We start from the raw sequence: 18651 nt of genomic DNA on the forward strand, positions 1-18651 counted from the left end.
ACTTTATAAGCATAGCTGTGCAGTACAAGTACATTAAAACAGACAAAAATTTCAATAAAATTAATTATAGTGTTCTTGTCAGCTTTATATATTGCTTTTGTAAGTACTTTACCAGAAAATTTATAAATATAATATATATATTAATAATATATATATTAGTGGCAAGAAAGCACATCTATTACATTGATAATTTTTTTTAACATCACTGTTTGTAAGAAATGTTACATTGTTTTCAGAAAAATAAAACAACTAGAATTAGTGAAGGCTGTAAAATTGTATGGCTTAGGTCTGCGAATATGGATTCTTTTACGTTAATTTTTTTCTTTTATCATTTGTTGGCGTTGAAAGTCAAACTTTTCTAAACCGAAACTTGCGGAAAAATCTCTGTTTGTGAAGATTTTTGATATTCCGGTGTGATCCCACAGCTTTAAGATGAACTATTCCATTGTAGGAGAGTCCGATTATAATTTCAGATATTATGTGGAGTATTCATATGATAGCAAATTTCAATCTAATAAAACTTATCAAAGCTCTCTCAGTGTATTGACAAAATTAAAGTGTGGTTCTTAATTTATTATAATGCCTGATTTATTTTGTTAACATAATAATTTTTGGTCTATGGCGTTGTTTTGCTTTACGCGTATAATGTATTACTCTGTTTACCATAGTCTGTCCATTTTATTCATAGACAATACGCTAATTGTGTGTGTATACCAAGTTGCTGTTTATCTTCAGTCCCTGGCTAGTTATTATGACATGTTGTAGAATTTATATCAAATATATTGGTATATCTCTCTCATTTTACACAATAAGGCACTTTTCCATTTATAACTAAAAAGATTTATTAAAATGTAATTTGAGTATTGCTTAGAAATTAGGTTGTTCTCTTATCATATATCCAGCACCATGGTACCAGTTGCTATTGAAGGTTGCAACCAAGGGGCTGAAGGAGGCGGAGCCCGTGGTGGATCAATTTCATTGGCTTTATTGATAGATTTTATTGTACAAAGAACTTACGATGAGCTTACTGTATTGGCCGAGTTGTAAGTATGATTTTGTAGCATTATTTTCTGCTGTAGCAGTAATATAAAAATATTTTTTTACGCAGTGGACATACACAGTACTTTACTCATCTTAAAAAATATATTTCTTCTATACTTAACCCTTAAACAGATTCATGCTAAACTAAACTGTTGCAGATTGCCTCGAAAAACAGATATGGAAAGGAAAATTGAAATTTACAAATTCAGCGCACGTACAAGACAACTATTTGTTCGTCTTTTGGCTCTTGTAAAGTGGGCAAGCAGTGCTACTAAGGTGGACCGATCTGCACATATAATGGCTTTTTTAGACAAACAAGCTCTTTTGTTCGTTGAAACTGCTGATGTCTTAGCCCGTGTTGCTCGTGAGACTTTAGTGCATGCTAGGTAAGTTAGTATTTTGTTTTAGCAGATGAAACTAGTACCTTTCAGACAGGTTTAAGTTATTTGGGGGAGTCAATATACTGTAAACTAGTTGTGGGGAAGAGCTTCTTTAAGACTATTCCATCTGTAAATATCATTTTCAAGTTATGAAAAGGCCATAATATAAAGGAATATACAATAAGTATTAGCTGAACTTTATCAGAAACTACATGACCAGCACTTGTCTAGTCAAATATAAAAAAATTAATAACTTATTTTAGTACTAAAGGAATCCCAAAAATTACTGATGATCATTGGGAGGAACCTCCAGACAAACAGCTATATTAAATTAGACCATCAATTTTTTAGAAAAATAATGAAAAATGTTAAACTTATTTTGCTTTATTAAAAAAAGCCTTATTAGAATTTTAAAATTAATCTTAACAGAGTCAATAAAAATGAACAGTAAGGACATGAGTAAGGTTTAAATAGACAAATGGAAACTTCACAAAGGCCTCTTACTGAGCTACTAGCGGAAGCTCCTTGCATTTCAAGAACCTGTCTCTTAAATTAACATGTGACTTTTCAGCTACTATAACTAATTTTAATGCAAAGCTTCCAAAATTCTTGATAAGCTTCATGTTAATCTATTCCTCATCCTAGTCCATTTTCAAGCAATGTTTCTAGGAACATGTTGTAATGTTTATGTCAAACATTTTAGGCTTCCCACATTTCATATGGCTGCAGCAGTCGAAGTTTTGACATTAGGTACATATAGCCGACTTCCTGCGGTAATTCGTGAAAGACTTGTCCCACCTCCAACTTTAACACCAGCTGAACGACGTTCTACATTACGTGCCTTAGCACATGTTGTCCGTCAACGTCTTACCACAGCTTCATTACCAACTGATGTAAGAAATTTGAAGGTAAGGTATTTTCCAGCCTTCAAAATATTTTTAATTCATTGTTAGGTATGTTAAATATTATAGTAACCTTGTTTAATGATATAGGTAGAGAATGGGCGGGCAACTTTTACTGTTGGTCAAGAGTTCAGTGTATCATTAACTGTAATGGGAGATGCTCCAAATTTGCCCTGGCGCTTATTGGATATTGCAATTCTAATCCAAGACTATGAGACTGGTGGTAAGATATTTTAATTTCAAGTTACATGTTTATTAAGTGTGGTTAGAGATTGTTAATGTGCTATTAATTATTTCAATTTAATGTTATTTTTTTGCAGAAGGTAAACCATTAATTCATACTTCTCAATTGAGCTGGTTGCGAGGAGTTGCACAGGCGCGCTTAGCTGCTGCTGGTTTGAGTGGAGCACTGGCCGCTTTACGATACTTCTGCAGATCTCTGTCTCTTGAGTTGCTTTATACACAAACATTGAGACTTTGTCGAGATCGTTTATCTAAACATTTGCAAGTGGACAAGTATATTCCTGGCCAGAAACTTCAAGTTTCATATTGGAGGTGAGTTTAAGAATGTTCATTTTGTTTAAAATTGAAATGTCTAATTTGATAAATATTAAAATGATTTGATAAACATTGTTTCGCGGGAAATCGATGGCAGACCAGCCATTGTGGTGTATGTCGGCAGGGAGACCTTGCAGTAGGCGTCTTTAGAGTAACATGATAACAATAATTTTTTATATGTTGTAGCTATCTGTTTAAAAAGAACACTCTTTAAAAACTCATAAATTTTCTCAATTGTTATTGAGGGCGATTGGTTTATTGATACGTTTTCTGCTCGTTTAGCCGGAGAGGTACTAGCGGATCCAATGGGTACCTCCTTTTTAGTCTTTGAAATATAGAGCCATCGAGCATTTAGTTGGCTGCTATTTAGTATGTTTGGGTATCTGTCAAATCTGCTCTTGTATGCTTTATATTTCATCTTTTATTGGTTTTTACAAGTTCGTTCTGTAACTGAGCTGATTGTGACGATGATGAAACATTGTATGTGTGCAGAGAGCTAGGCTGCGAACTTGGTTATCGAGTGATTGTGGGGGCGGAGGGCGAGTCGCTGTGTGTGTGGCATGTGCCGGCGCTAGCGGGAGGCGAGCGAGTAGCGGCGGCACTCACGCCTCATGCGCCCTCGATGGAGCGCCTGCTTGCCCACACGGTGCACGTTCGCTCGCGGCAGCGCCTCAACGATCTCAAAGTACTGTTTAACGACCTCGGGGTGAGTTTTCAGCTTCGCGTTTATCCTTTATGATGTATACATACCACTAACTTGTAACGCAGAATAAAAATAAAATTCATGATAAACCTCTTTCTGTTTTTACAAGATGTGTTTCAACTATTGGAATAAAGAAAATCTTTTCTCACTATTTAGGCTTTTTTGAGTGTCTCTATCTTTGTTCCCTATCTTGTAATATCAATGGCTGCATAGAAGTCTACCGCAAGAGTTATCGTGGTTGTTTTGACTGTGTATAATGTAACCTATTTTTGAAAGTTAAAACGTTAATATTCTATAAGTATTTTCAAAGTTAACGACAGATTCAACGTTTAATTCTTTTCTGAATAAGAACTGATTTTACCGATTGCGATCGATATCTGTAGTAATTATCTGGCCTAACAGATTTCTTTGAAAAGCCTGTCCACGGTCTCTAGCGGTCCAATAGAGAAATAAATAAGCTAAATACATTTCACAGTAATCGCTTTATTGATTTAATGTCTTAATTATAAAAAAATACAAATGTAGATATTTTAATCTTATTTTAGTTTCGATTACACCAAATGCTTAGCATTTAGTACGATAGGTGTTTTATTTTAATGTATGATTAGAATAGGATAAGAAATGTGTAGTTTTTATTATTTTCTTTGCAACAACTGCATTATTCTCTCCATATCATCCTTATTTTTTACTTTTAATGAAAAAAAAAATAGTGCAATTAGTAGAGCTTTTTCCGAATTTGTGAATAGCAAAGCATTTGTAGATATATTTAGTAACGTAAAAGTTTGAATGTAGGTGGAGTGCACGGTGAGTGGGTGGCCATGTGTATTAGCTTGCTCGGTGGTATGGCCTTGCCTGCGCGCCGAGCAGCTGCTGGTGTCGGTGGGCGCGCATGGTGGCCGGCTTCGTGCACGCGTGCCCGCCTACCCTGCCACGCCGCGCATGGCGGAACTGGCCGCCGCGCTCGCAGCTGCAAACCTACCCATGGTTAAATCTTTACTCACTCAACTCAGGTACGTATAATTCTTATCATAAGTAAAAACAAATTATTTATTTATTTACGTGATACATAATAACATTTGACATAATTTCAATAAATATTTTATTACCCAAAAATAGCAATAGGCAGGACACAAGCAACCGAAATCGGAGGATGAGGCAATGGGAGACTCTTTTCTTCTCTTCTGTCTTGGCAATCTTTTGAAGAGGCCTACGTACGCCTTGCTGCAGCCGTCTGTCGGCTGATATGATGATGAATACAAAATTTGTTCAGTACCCTGACTTCTGTGTTACAGAGTAGGGCTTCTCATTCGTAACAGTTATTAAACATATAAATTTAGGTAATACCAATAATAGGAGTAAAAATTATGAAAGAAACATAGTCAAAATTAAATATACACATAAACGGATGGATGGATAATGGGAGTATAAGTGATTTAGAAGCTCGAGTGGTATAATATAACTGGTAATAATAAATACTTTGTGTCAATGATACTTGCGTTATTTGGATGAAAGTTCCCATTTTCATTAGCAAAAATATTAAACTTGAACAATTCTTTTTAGATTTTGGCTGGTCGCGCGGCGCTGTGAGAAAACACTGCAACATTTACCTGCCAGTGTTTGCGAACACTTACCTTTCCTTCACGGTCCAGATCATCCTTTGAATAAACTGTCGCCCGATCGACTTTACGTAACTTTACACCGACACACTGATCATCTCCTGGTACGTATTGCGTTATACATTTTTAAGAGAATTATCTAGTGTAATAACGGCACTATTAATCAAATTATACTTTTGTAATATTGTAATACACACACTGGTACAATCAGAGTAACAAAAAACAATTTTTGACGTATTTTTTTTCGACTTATTTTATACAAAATAATTAATTACTTCTGCCCAAATTAATAAAAATAATAAGTAATTAAGCAGAATATTTTTTTTAAAGTTATCCTAAAATTATGATAAAACAGCGATTCATGATTTTTTCATGTTATGTTATTATCGGTTTAATTTTAAAATGAACACAAAAAATATCAAATCAATATCGAGTATTACCCCCGCGAGGCCTTATTAGTGCTTGTATACAATTGCCCTTATTCAAAATAAAGTCGATTAATTCTTGAGGCAAATTGTCCCATTCTTCCACCAATTCGAGTTTTAAAACATGAACATCCCTGGGAGCTGGATTTCGCTGTCAACCTCTTCTTCCCAGAATGTCCCAGGCATGTTCTATGGGATTCATGTCAGGCGACCGTGCTGGCCAGTTCATTTTAGTAATACCAACCATTAAGCTATCTATTCACTACGTGAGCAGCATGAGGCCGCGTGTTATTGTGAATAAAAATAAAATCATCGCCAACGAATAAAGCAAAAGGCATAAAATGGGGTTCTTAGTTGTCTGTTACATACCGTTGTGCGGGAAGTGATCCATTTTCAATGATCACTAACTATGCAAACTCCCAAACGTATGCCACCCCATTATTGACCATTATTGACCCTCTCCACCATATGACACAGTTTCAGTAAATTGGTTTGGTTATAGCTTTCTCCTCAACATCTCCACATTCTTTCGCGTCCATCTACGAAATTAACACAGAAATGTCTCGCATCAAGGAATAAAACGGGGCTCCGCTCAGTTGTTCAGTTTTGATGCTCGCGAGCAAACGTTAATCTTGCTACACGATGAGCTGTCTCGAATTTTAGAGCTTTTGCTGGCAAATAAGATAGCCCAGCTGCAGTTAGTCGTCTCCTTATTGTACGTTCATAAGTACATAGTACTAACTTCTTGCAATCAAATTCGAGTCTGAACAGCAGTTAGTAGACGATTCCTTAAAGTCTGCAAGACGATAAAACGGTCATCTGTATCACTGGTTGACCGATTTCTGCCTTGCCCTCGCCTCCGCACATAGGATCCAGTCGTTCTGTAGCGTCGTACAACGCAATGAACCACCGAAGACGATACACCCTACGCGCAACCGACTAAACGGTAGGTATGTCCCTCCGTGATCATAGTTATTGCCCTAGCGACTAATGTTACTGATAATTAAATCCGTTAACTTAAATGAACCACAGTCACCACACACAACATCCAACAAAGTTCTTGGCAGAAACAATTAGAACGCTCGATGTTAGCAAATTCTTAAAAAAACCATAAAACCTGTCACCGCACTTGAAAAGTGTGAAATTTTAAAAGTATATTATTTCTTAAGAGGGTACTTATACGTTAATAAAACTAGTTCTCGATATTTACTAAAACATCATTCATTTTTAAAAAAATCTCCCTTGTTTTGCGTTCCCCTAATTGTGCTGATTAAAATTTAAGTAATAAAATGTTCAAACAATTATTACTTACATATTCCGTAATATTCTGGGAATATAAAATTGTTGTTATTTTATTTAGATAGTGGAAATGAAAGAAGTGGCTGCGGGGACTACAGCGACCACCAGTAACTGTAGCAATAGCGGCAGCGCCTGCTCGGTCGCTCTAGCCTTCCACCTGGCGGGTGCTCGCCGCTGCACGCCTGATGAGTGCGAAGACGAGGTAATTATTGACGTCTTTGTCATAGACATGTACGTACCTGCATCTACCTAATAGACTGATTTCCCCAATAAAGCGACATGGTTAGCACAAGGTTAGCTTTGATCAAGCAGCCCCCCGGAAAACCGTGGCGAATTGCTGCACTGTAAGATGCTACCCCCGTACACTGGAGGATATGAGCAGCAGTGTCTTCTAGGCATGCCCTACACAATTGGACTGTCCATAACTCCATTAAAAGAAATATGTAAATTGAATATCTGAAGTAAAAAGAAATAAAGCAATCTAAGGGAATATAAATAAGTAATAATACAACTTGGATTCTGTCATACAGTAAAATAATAGGAAACAGAAGGTAAAATTTCAGCGCTCTTTCGCTCGATTTCGGCTTGCGTTAAGGGACAACATATTATAATTACGTTCATTATAATCTATATATGTTTTGTTGATCGCTTTGGGTCATTGAGTTGACCAATTAATATTAATATTTGATGCAGAGTGGATCTACGACCAGCTCTTCTGCATCGCCAGCGTCTCGCGCCTTCCTCAAACTGCATTCACTTGTCGAGCTTGACACGTTTACACTCACCCATGGACCGTTTACTCCGCTTGATACGCCTGGTAAAGTACTATTTTGTAATTATTTTATTCACATCAAATATTACAATGCCCGCATTTTAGACGCTGTTGAATAATCCCTGTAGGCTAAAATTAGTGCATATATTTTAGTCAAATTAACATAATAGTGGATTAATAAGTTAGCGCCGTTGCAGTCCAATAAGAAGAAAAACGAACCTATTTCAGAGCGAACATTCTATAATATATATTTTGCTCACAATACATTAGCGTTATAATGCTTTAAGGTATATAATATTTTTTTGTTTTATTACATCCTGACACGCTTTTTTGGCCTTTATAAATAAATAAGTAAATCGTTATTTGAACCTGTTGACAGGCATGCAGGCTGGTAAACGTAAGCTGTGTAGTAGCAGCTCCAGCGAGCGAGCCGTGCGTGTACGTCAGCCCGCGTACTTCCTGCCGGAGCTCGCACACGTGGTCGCCGCCGCCGACGAGCGAGTGCCATTCGTCAACCTCGCGCAGGAGGTATTTTACGCATCAGACTAGAACTGTCATAAATTACTAATCGTTAAAATGTCTCGTTTAATTATACTATGGTATTAGAATATTGATACGAATATTTATTTCGTAACACAGTTGGCTGCCCGCGGCGTGACCCATGGTGGAGTACAACCCGAGTGGAGCGGATCTGCGTTAGCGATGCGTATCGTGGCTTTGCCCCGGCCCGACGGCGCGAGTGAGCGCGCATCTGCGGCCCTGCGCATGCGCTTACTCGCTGCGACCATACGCCTTACCACCAAGAATCATGCGCGCGTTTGGACCGCCGAGATTGTGTTTCACGGCTCACCTGTCAGAACACCAAATCCAAAGGAGCAAGGTGTGTCTATTTTATTTAATACTCTACTATATCTATCTATCTACCTCGACATCCAAAAGTTAATAGCATGTTGCAGTATATTAAAAGAAAAATATATGCACAGAAATGATTAATCATTTCATTGCTTCTATCTCAATATGTCTTTGCAAGCGAAATGGTTTGATGGTAGTGTTTATAGCGCCAGTCTTCACATAAACAAAATGTAATTCTAGAATTACTTTATATGGTGCAGGTGAACGGAGGTGCGTGTATCTCCAGTATGAATTGGGCACAGACGCCGGAAGAACCGCGGACGCTTTCCTCGCCGATTGGGCCGCTATTGTACATTTACATACGCTGTTACACGACTTCATGCTTCGGCCAAGTCAAGGTACGGTATTGAATCTTTAACATATAAGCAAATTTTAGGTATGAATTTTTAAAGACGATCTATTGAAGTGAAAATATACGGTTCGCCAAGAATGTAACTGAATTGTCTGTGTAGATTATACATGAGACATCAGAATATCGATCCCATCAATGCTTTGATGTCGTCAATAATTAAAAAAGTGACACGTAGTTCAATATAACGAAATTCTGAATTATGTCTTTTCGTCATTTACATATATTGTACTTTCACGACAGAGCGCGAAATGCTATGGCAGGGTGTGTGTATCCGTTCTTACACATATCGATCGCTAGTGTTGGGTTTCGGCGTAGCACAGCGCGCTACGGCTGTGTTGCAATGGTCGGCCGCTACGCAGCGCTACACGGTTGCTACGCCCGCACACCAGCCCGCGGCGAACGCACATCATTTACTTCACCATCATTTAGATAACTATATTAACTGGTGAGCGGAGTATTTTTACAATTTGAATTCAACTTCTTTATTATTTATTATTCTCTCTTATTTTTTATTCATATATCGTTATACAAGACTTCATATGTATGCACGTGCGTCGAGTTGAGTAAGCTACCTATATGTAGAGAAGAATCAATATGAGGCAAGAAATTCAACAATTGCTCTTTTTAAATGAAATTTAACTATATTTGAGGTACATGTTTTAATAACAACTGTGTAAATGAGTAAACAAACTAAGTTAAACGTATTACAATCAACTAAATTCTCCTGAATGCCATAATAAGATTTATATATTAACATACTTTTAAATTAAGATTTTAAAGTAAGAAAATGAAGTTGTGTGTCTTAGAAAACTTTATTATTTATGCATACATTCAGATATTAGAAGTTTAGACGTTACGAGTTTATTTTTTTACGTGTATCCAATTTTATTTACTTTATTTGTATCATAAATTTGAACTTATTGACTGAATTGAATGTATGCAGTTTTATCGGTAATTTTAAACATTTATTGCTTATTCAAAATTATTCTACATTTTGCTTCTTTGTTGAAAAAGAAAATGTACTGAAATACTGTATCATTAATATATTTCAAGGCACAAAGATTTAATGTCGTTGGGCGTTGTGCTGCGCGAAACGTACGCTCCTCTACTGGCGCTAAGCCGATTGCCAACGCTACCACAGCTGGGCCTCCACCACGTCCGCACGCAGATGCCTACACCTACCTTTACGTTACTCGCTCATTCCTGGCGTAAGGTAAACATTAAAATTTTAAATAATAGCTACAATCTACATATATGCATTTGCACCAGTATTTGCATATCTTTTAGATACCTTTTTTTATCAATTATGCTTATTTATGTGTATGTATTGCAATTGTTAACTGGTATATAAGTCTTCCAATTCCCCTGTAACAAAGGGTTTTAAAAAAAATGTTATTCCACTTGTACATGTAATGATTTCCGCAGATCCGCATTATTTACGCCGGGGCGTATTCTCTTGAAGTTGGTATTCGCGGAGGCAACGTGGTGACGATTCGTGATGGCGCCTACTCAAAGTTTGATCGGAGCACGGTCGTGGACGAGTTCGCACCCGCGCTTGGCCTCAAGGTATTGTAATTATCTTTTAAAAGTAAATGCTTACCACTGGCTATAACCATATGATCCTGTAAAGATGGTACCGCCTTCTAGAGGTCACAAAAGTTCACGAGGGAGGTAGTGGGTTGCAGCAATTAGGTGGCGTTCTGAAAAACTTTAATTTTCACAATTAAACAGTTTACCTTGCCGTCTAATTAATAATGACTACCATCTGCTACGACCACTATTACAGAGACTACAATTTTTTACGACAGCAATAAAATTTACATAATCAACTATTTAGTAAAAAGTGGACATTGCTACTTTTTATTCAGTTGTAAAGAGGGCGAAGGACCACAAAAGGTTGGGAACCTGGAGTCTATGTTATGCACTTACATATGCTTAAGCATATGAAATATATATATGTTCAATTCCACAGGCCTTTCTGTCGAGATATGTTGAAGACAATATCAGCGCGAGATTACTGGCAGAGGAAGAAAATCCTCCTTCGCCAATGTCTCCAATGCCTCCAGGTACTTATTAAGTATACCTTAAAAATACTATGTTAATATACAGTATTTCTTCTCGAAATGATAGTAATGTTAGCCAGGCAATCGTAATGCCATCTTTCAAGGTTCGAACTTTATTGGCTCTCTTGAGTTGTAATATTACAGATATTAGACACTGCTCAAGCAAAACTCCCGTTGCGTCGCCCTTTCCGCCGGGTGACTTCGTTAGACGTTCGGGAGGGGGTCCTCGGAACTGAGTTACACAAACTAGATTTTAGACAAGCTTCTGTGTAATGATAAACTTTACGACTGATTACTACTCTCAGACAACATATTTTGTGCGATTCGTTTTTATTTTAACGATTTTATTTACAGATGTCATTTTATTTATGTCATGTGCATAACTAACCGAAACGTCCATGACGATTAGTGTTATGGTAGACTCAACTGAGTATGTAAAGGACAAACAGTAATAATTTAGTAAACTTATTGCTGGGGTAAATAATTAAAAAAAAATATTTGGGTATTGAAATTGTTTATTATAAACATCAAAATTATTGAATAATGAATACATAACAAGTTACAAGATTTGTATTGTTTTTCCACAAAAAAGAAATATGTTAATCGAAAAAATCGACAGACGCGTGTACACGCGTATAACTTTGGCCAAGAGTATTAGGCACAACACCTGCACCTAAAACTTATTGTAAAAACTACTGATACGTTTAACAATTGAGCCGCTCAGAAGCCAATGCGATTGTGTCCGTTTTTTATATTTTCTGATTTTTGTAAATTTTGATAAAATAAATAATAATCTTCTTAGTTATTTACTAGGATTTCCTCGTTGGTTACTTTTTTCTAAGTTAGGCAGCCCTTTTTTTAATAGCTTCTGAATATGTTGTAAAATAATTTCACAAGCCATTGTGAATAAGTCCACCTTTTATCAATATTTTTTTACATAAATTTCTTATCTTTTTCAGCTGCGCGGCTCAATTCAATTATCGACAATAGTAAAATACTAACATAAAAGCCGTTGTATGTTGCTTAAAACTTTTACTTTACGACTTGCGCACCAATAATTTTAAATGAAAATAAATAACAACCTATGGATGGACTTATAGTATGCGCATATCTGAATCCATAGAGCCTGATAGGTAAATATAAGGAATGGTTTTGTGTGCAGGCGGGCTGCGTTTCCCCGCGCCGATGACGCCGCCGCAGCCACACACGCCGCACTCCGCGCCCGTCACGCCGCACCCGGCCTCACCCGCCCAGCACCAGGTGCGCCACGCATGGCATCCCTCTGCTGACACCAATTATGCGATGACTCGTGCAGACTAAAATAATATATCAACATATAACATACATACATAATAATACACGTACTAAAACCTATTGGGCTTAAAAAAATCAAAATGAATTTTTAAAATTATAATGAAATTAAAATATTGTACCGATTATTCTGGTAATTACATTTTAGGACAAAATTAAAACTTTTCGTAAATATTCATCAAATCTGGTGTCTTTGCTGATGGCCTACGAAATACTTGAATTTTTGAAGAACTGCTTATGTTACGCTAATATTAAACTATTCATAAAATATACTAAAATATTGACGTAAGCAATAAATGCTACGTAATATTTTATACGCAGTGATTTGTTACTTTAAATAGGTGCTGCTAGAAGTTATTGGCCTGTCGTATGCAAATAGCAAAAATAATGTGACATATTTCAGATAAAGGAAGACAAAAAGGTGTAAAAGCTTTATGCTGAGGATTGACTATACATTTACACCTTAAATGTTTTAACACCTATAACCAGTCACTGCGTATAATAACATACAGAGTGTAATACTATTTTTTTAAATACTAAAGGTTTCGTTTGTTCAGATGGGCGGCGGTTCTTTCAACCTGACGTCCCCGCCGGGCGGAGGCGCGGGCGGCTCGGGCGCTGGTGTATCTGCATCGCCCGCCTCCCCACTGGCTCCCTCCCCTCTGGCGCCAGCCGCTTCCCCCCATCCGCCCCCCACCTCGCCGTTTACAACATGGCCCGCCTCTCCCTCGCTACCGCGGCCGTCACCCGGGCATCACCCATCTCCACGACACCATATAGATCACAAAGGTAACTTATTACTAACTTTAAAATACCTACTGTAAACAATCATTGATAAAACAAACACTGCACAAATACACACACATTTAACATACACCAGTCTGTATATATATATATACAGACTGTTTTTGTTTTTCTTAAATTTTTAGCCCTCCTTTCTTAATACATATAGTATCGTATTTAAATTAGATTGATAATTATTCGTATTTGGTAATTGTCGTAGTTTATATATTAATATTAATATTCTGTTATACATGAATTTGTTAGCTGTAAAGGACCTAGAAATAAGTAAAATAAATAACATGTTCATGATGAATCTTATACAACGGATTGTTAAAAGAGTGAACTTGTAGAGAAGATAAGTTGGTTGTTTTTAATACAATTTAAGGACTTTTAGAAAAAGCCGCTGACATTTGCCGTGACAATTTTTCTTGTTTTTAACAATTTCTATATAACTTATATTTTAATTACGAGTATATAAAACGTGTATGTGGACAACGGTGGTGTCGCGCAGGTCCGCAGGCGACGTCATCGACGGCGGGCGGGTTGCGCGGCGGTCGCGGCGCGGGCGGCGCGGCGGCACCGCTGTGCGTAGGCAAACTGGAGCTGCTGTGCACGCCCAGCGAGCCCCCGCCCGGCGCGCCGCCCGGCCCGCCCCTCGCGCCGCTGCAGCGCTTCCTCGCCTGCGTCTACATGAAACGCACGCTACAACGGTTCCTGCAGCAAGAAGATTTTGTGAGTGATATTATTCGTAAGCCAACGATCTCTTTTTCAAAGATTGATATACTCAGCTGACTGGTGTGTCATTATTCACACTCAGCAGCTCATTTGTTATAGTTTCTTTAAAAAATATTTACCTTTAGTGCGTTGACGCTTTCGTTAATAATTGTACAGCTGAGCACGGTGTCGGTGGAGGCGACGAGCCTGACGTTCCGGTGTGAAGGTGCGGGGCTGGCAGCGCGCGTCGCGCTGCACCCGCAACACATGCAGTCGCTGCACCTGCAGCTCACGCCGCTGTCCGACCACAAGGACATGTGGTCGGCCGATGACCTGCAGGTACGCATCTGCATACTCACTGCATTCATTGATCAACGATCGGAAACAAAGTGCCAACCATTTGGAATAAAAATACAAGCGAGTTCATTGATCATTATCATTATTTCAGCTAACGATGACAGGTCTTGCGCTGCATGCATCCAACGACTTCACGTGACTGTGACTGTCGTTCCGGAAGCCTACCAACGCTGCGTTCATTAGTTGGTTGTCGCTATTGGAGAACATTTCAGCCCTAACGCCGGCAGTGGGCCGCCATGTTGACCTTGTGGGACCAACGTCCCCCGCCCACTACCGCTTCTGACGCTTCAGGCGAGCAATTCTTCGAACTTCTTCGGTGACCTTGATTATCCCGCATCTGGTAGCCTAATTAGCACCATGTCTCCTATTGGAGCTTGTACTGTAATATTTTAAGTGTTGCTGAGGAGAAGGTGCATGATGTGTTGATGTAATGTGTCAAGATTCGAAGTAAGAGAGGAATGTTGAAAGTATTGAAATGTTTGTACGATGACCGCACAAAATATTTTGTCGAAACCATAGTCTGAAGCGGCTAGATTTTACAAATTGGCGTGTTATCTCCACAGTGATTGTTGAATGGTTTTATGGTGCACCTTTATGATTGTCACAATGGGGTTGACATGTCCTAACGAGGATAAAAAGCCAAATAAAAAATGAACTTAAAATAATATTTAGAGATAATGCATTAGCACTCGGTTCGCACGTGTAGGTGATGGAAAAATTCTTCGAATCGCGAGTGGCGATCCCGCCCTACCGCGCGACGGCGCTGCACGGGTGGGCGCGCGCGTGGGGGGCGCCAGCCGCCGCACTGCCGTCGCTGGTGGCGCTGATGCGCGCCGACCTCGCGCCCTCGGCGCCCGCGCTCTGGCAGCTGCAGTGGGCGCTGCGCATCCCGCCGGCTGCCCCGCAGATCGTGCCCGCCGGGCATCCCGCCGTGCTACTCGCCAAAAACAAAATACTCTTCTTCGTGAGTTGTATTTTTAAACATATAACTCAAGTATCATTATGTGTTTATAGTGCCACCGAAACTGCTGTATCGCGGCTTAGGTATGCGCGCGGTGAGACGGGGCAAGTATCTCCCGCTCCGATTCGTCACGAACACGACCAGGATATTTAGTTTATAATTAATTCATTGTTTCGGTGGCTGGGTGATGCAGTAATGGTACAAACAAACGCGCGCGCGTACGCACGCACGCACGCATATAAACAAACTTCACAAAAACACATTAAAGAATAAATAAATAGGAGTTATATATGTGGTAATACAGTTTTTGACATTAGTTCAATTTTTTTGTTGTCTTTATTACTACATATTATATATTTAAATGTATCATTTTATTATTTCGATGTTTATGGAGATAAAAGGTAATTACGACTAAAACTGCCACCGACAGGCTCGATTTCCATATCGTAAATTTACATTTGTAAAAATGTTTCTCCTGTATTGATTAAACACTAATCCGTAGTATCTAATTTATATGGCTGAAGCTCAAAACGTGTATGATCTGGCAATAATGTTTTTTAATGTTGTCAAGATGAAATTAGGCATATGATACGTCTCAATGTCTTTAATGAAAACGTTAGCTCTTATAGATTTTGATTTTCAAAATCCCAATTTGGTAGAAACTACAATAGTATCATATTGTGACATTCCCGAACTTCAAAGATATCTTTGAAGAATCCTAACGTGTCTTATAGAAGAAATCGAGAAGTACCAAGCTTTTAGTAATAGTCATATTTTTCGCAGATTTGTCTTACCCGCGGGGACACGCAACTAGTACTGCCTTTGGTGTACGACGTACAGAACAACAGCACGCAGCTCGCCGACAAACGCGACGCGCAGCCACACCTCATTGCCGTCAACTTACACCTTAAACGGTATTCACAATTCCAGCGCGCTTTATTTGCATTTATATCAATTCGGCATTATTTATGTACAGAAAATGTACAATGTATTTTTTTATTATGTACTAATTATATGCTAAAAACGTTGTAACAAATATATTTTCTTTCGAATGGCTTTGTTGTGCACTTTTGAGAAAACATTGACAAAACGTACATTGTAGTGTATCTGTTATAAAGCGTGTACTCTTCACGTGAAAATAAACACAATACTAATACGAGTTTGCAACTTACGTGAATTAAAAATATTATAAATGGATTCAGATTCAGCGAGTTCAACCAGCCGCACTCGGAGTGCACGCTGTGGCCGGCCGTGCGCGACCTGCTCACCAACTTCACGCTGCCGCAGGACGCGCCGCAGGCGGCCGCGCCGCCGCCACCCTAGCTACAGCTCGCAGTTCCGCACCACGGCATGCACTGATGCCCATTCGCGGAACTCCGACTCGCGTGAACCTCACAACAGAGTGCTGTGCTGAGCGCATGCTCTATTGACAGTGCCAAGTGTTACGGGACCCGTTTCAATATCCACCATACCACTTAATGTTAATCAACGCCCAATTAGTTTTCATCATTTCAACCGTAGGACGTCACTTGTTGGACACGGGTTGGATGCAGCCTGCATCTAGGATCTTTCGACGGCCTTAACAAGGTCATATGTCTGTACTGCGTGTTCTGCTGTGCTTGAGGCCACAGAAAATGAAGGTTAAAGAGGCCATCTGTGCTGTGCTGTGCGGCCTGCCCACTGCCACTTCAATCTACCAAGCTTCTACGGATCTCCTGATTCCTGCTTCGATCTCGTAGTAAAATCCCGAGCATAGCCCTGTCCATGGCTTGTTAAGTGACAGAGAGCTTTCCGATGACACCAGTGAGAGGACCACGTCTCTGAGCCCTATGTCATCTCTAATGATACACAAGATTCATATACTTGAAGACCAAATTAATGTACCTCTAAAATTTGGTTTTTGTCACTTCAAATTGGTTAAGTTTATTCTAAAATAAATATTACGTTAATTTTTATTCGACTTTACAGAGTTTAAGTTATACTAGCATTTATATTTTCGTATGGTTCATCAGAAACAGGTCACATTATTTTAAATCTCCGTCCAAAACATGCGTTAACATTTTTAAAAACTTGAGCTACGTTAATATTCTAATGAATTTGATAATGGGCGGGCTTTCATTGCACATTTAAGTAAATAAAATGTGGACGTTTTAAGTCACACCATCTGTTAGACGTGAACTTTATATATTATAACTTCTACACATAAACTACGCGTATATTATTTTTGTACGTTTAACTTCATGAAATCCACCTATGGATTTCTATATTTAATTGATACACTGTAATTTCATCTTGCGATCATTATTATTGTGCCTTTGCTCATTCTGATCATATATGCGCAGATTATAATCATTTTACCTACTGTTAAAATGGCTGTATGTTGGGAAATGATAAGTTTCGTGGCACAAGATGATACCATGTTAAAATGATAATAGTTTACTAAATTATTATTTAGATATATCTGTCAAATAATTATATGTAAAACTACGAATTTGTACAACAAAAAGTCTTTATTTTAATAACATTGTTTATACATTAAATGCTGAAAAGATATTATAAGTAGCAAAATTCTTCACTTAAAATTAATTAGATATAAGCTATTCGATGGAAAATTGTTGTGGCGCATTGTACATACATAATGTGCACATAAATTCCATATGTAAATATCTGATTAATAATAGATATAATAAAATAGTAATTATATTTATTACAGCATTTTGTAGGCAGTTTGTGTTAAGTAAATCTCTATCTTGTATCCACCCTTTGTTTATTAATGTTTGTTGTTCATGATAATGATTAATAATAAAAAGCTTAAACTATACTTTGTTTCTCTTCTATTTTAACTATTTAACTTTAACTGTTGCTCACTATTGTTCTGTATGTAAGTTAAAAACGCTTTATTATTAAAATAAATATATAATAATAGTGATATTCACTAAAATATTAAAAATAATAGGTACTAGGTTACTTGTATATGTTTTCAATAACGCTTCTTAACAACAATTCTTTTAATTTTTAAATAGAAAACACATAATGTGGTATTTTAGAGTGAGCACTTTATTTATTGATTTTATATTTTAATGATTAACAGAAAATATTAACATAAATAAGTTTTCTATTTTGTACAATGTAAAACAGAAGAAATTATGTGATTAAATTTTCTTTTTATAACTTTATCATGCACATAGATATAGGAGTGTCAATTTACTCTGGTATGTATGCCCATAGCTCCGCTGTAAGATGAAATAAAAAATAGGACGATCCACAGAGAACTAAAGTCACCGACGTTGCCCGAAAAATTGCAAGTCTGAAGTATCAGTAAGTCATTGCTCGTGCAACCGATGGCCGTTGAGGCTGAAAGGTACTTGAGTGGCGACCACGATCCGGTTCATACGATGTGGTTAAATTCCTCACTACGCGCACTGATGTCATCTTCAAGGTAGCTGGGAATCGCTGAGTTTAGTGGACGTATGATAATATGATGAAGCGTGGGCAAAAATGG

General features: G+C 38.0%; 1 protein-coding gene across 1 annotated transcript; it reads left to right on the forward strand.

Moving 5' to 3' along the window:
* Nucleotides 1-713: 713 nt before the first annotated feature.
* MED14 (mediator complex subunit 14) lies at nt 714-17906 on the forward strand. The gene is made up of 24 exons (XM_068772486.1): nt 714-1043; nt 1200-1427; nt 2125-2329; nt 2414-2546; nt 2644-2878; nt 3374-3587; nt 4377-4594; nt 5145-5304; nt 6986-7126; nt 7618-7741; nt 8076-8224; nt 8336-8576; nt 8809-8946; nt 9201-9405; nt 10014-10173; nt 10386-10526; nt 10933-11026; nt 12186-12283; nt 12892-13123; nt 13629-13849; nt 14009-14170; nt 14895-15152; nt 15933-16063; nt 16352-17906. Exons 1-24 carry the CDS (start codon nt 907-909, stop codon nt 16470-16472), a joined length of 4146 nt encoding a protein of 1381 aa, XP_068628587.1. The 5' UTR covers nt 714-906; the 3' UTR covers nt 16473-17906.
* The last annotated feature ends 745 nt before the right edge of the window (nt 17907-18651 follow it).

The sequence above is a fragment of the Battus philenor genome, unplaced genomic scaffold (assembly GCF_028537555.1).
Source record: "Battus philenor isolate CCGP_79_NKW_IND1 unplaced genomic scaffold, ilBatPhil1.0.hap1 SCAF_5, whole genome shotgun sequence".
Taxonomy (NCBI): Eukaryota; Metazoa; Arthropoda; class Insecta; order Lepidoptera; family Papilionidae; genus Battus; species Battus philenor.

Excerpts from the sequence above, each read along its gene's own strand:
- MED14 (XM_068772486.1), top strand. The coding sequence starts at position 907 with ATGGTACCAGTTGCTATTGAAGGTTGCAACCAAGGGGCTGAAGGAGGC. Across the intron at positions 7,127-7,617 it reads CTGATGAGTGCGAAGACGAG|AGTGGATCTACGACCAGCTC; the intron begins GTAATTATTGAC and ends TATTTGATGCAG. Across the intron at positions 7,742-8,075 it reads TACTCCGCTTGATACGCCTG|GCATGCAGGCTGGTAAACGT; the intron begins GTAAAGTACTAT and ends ACCTGTTGACAG.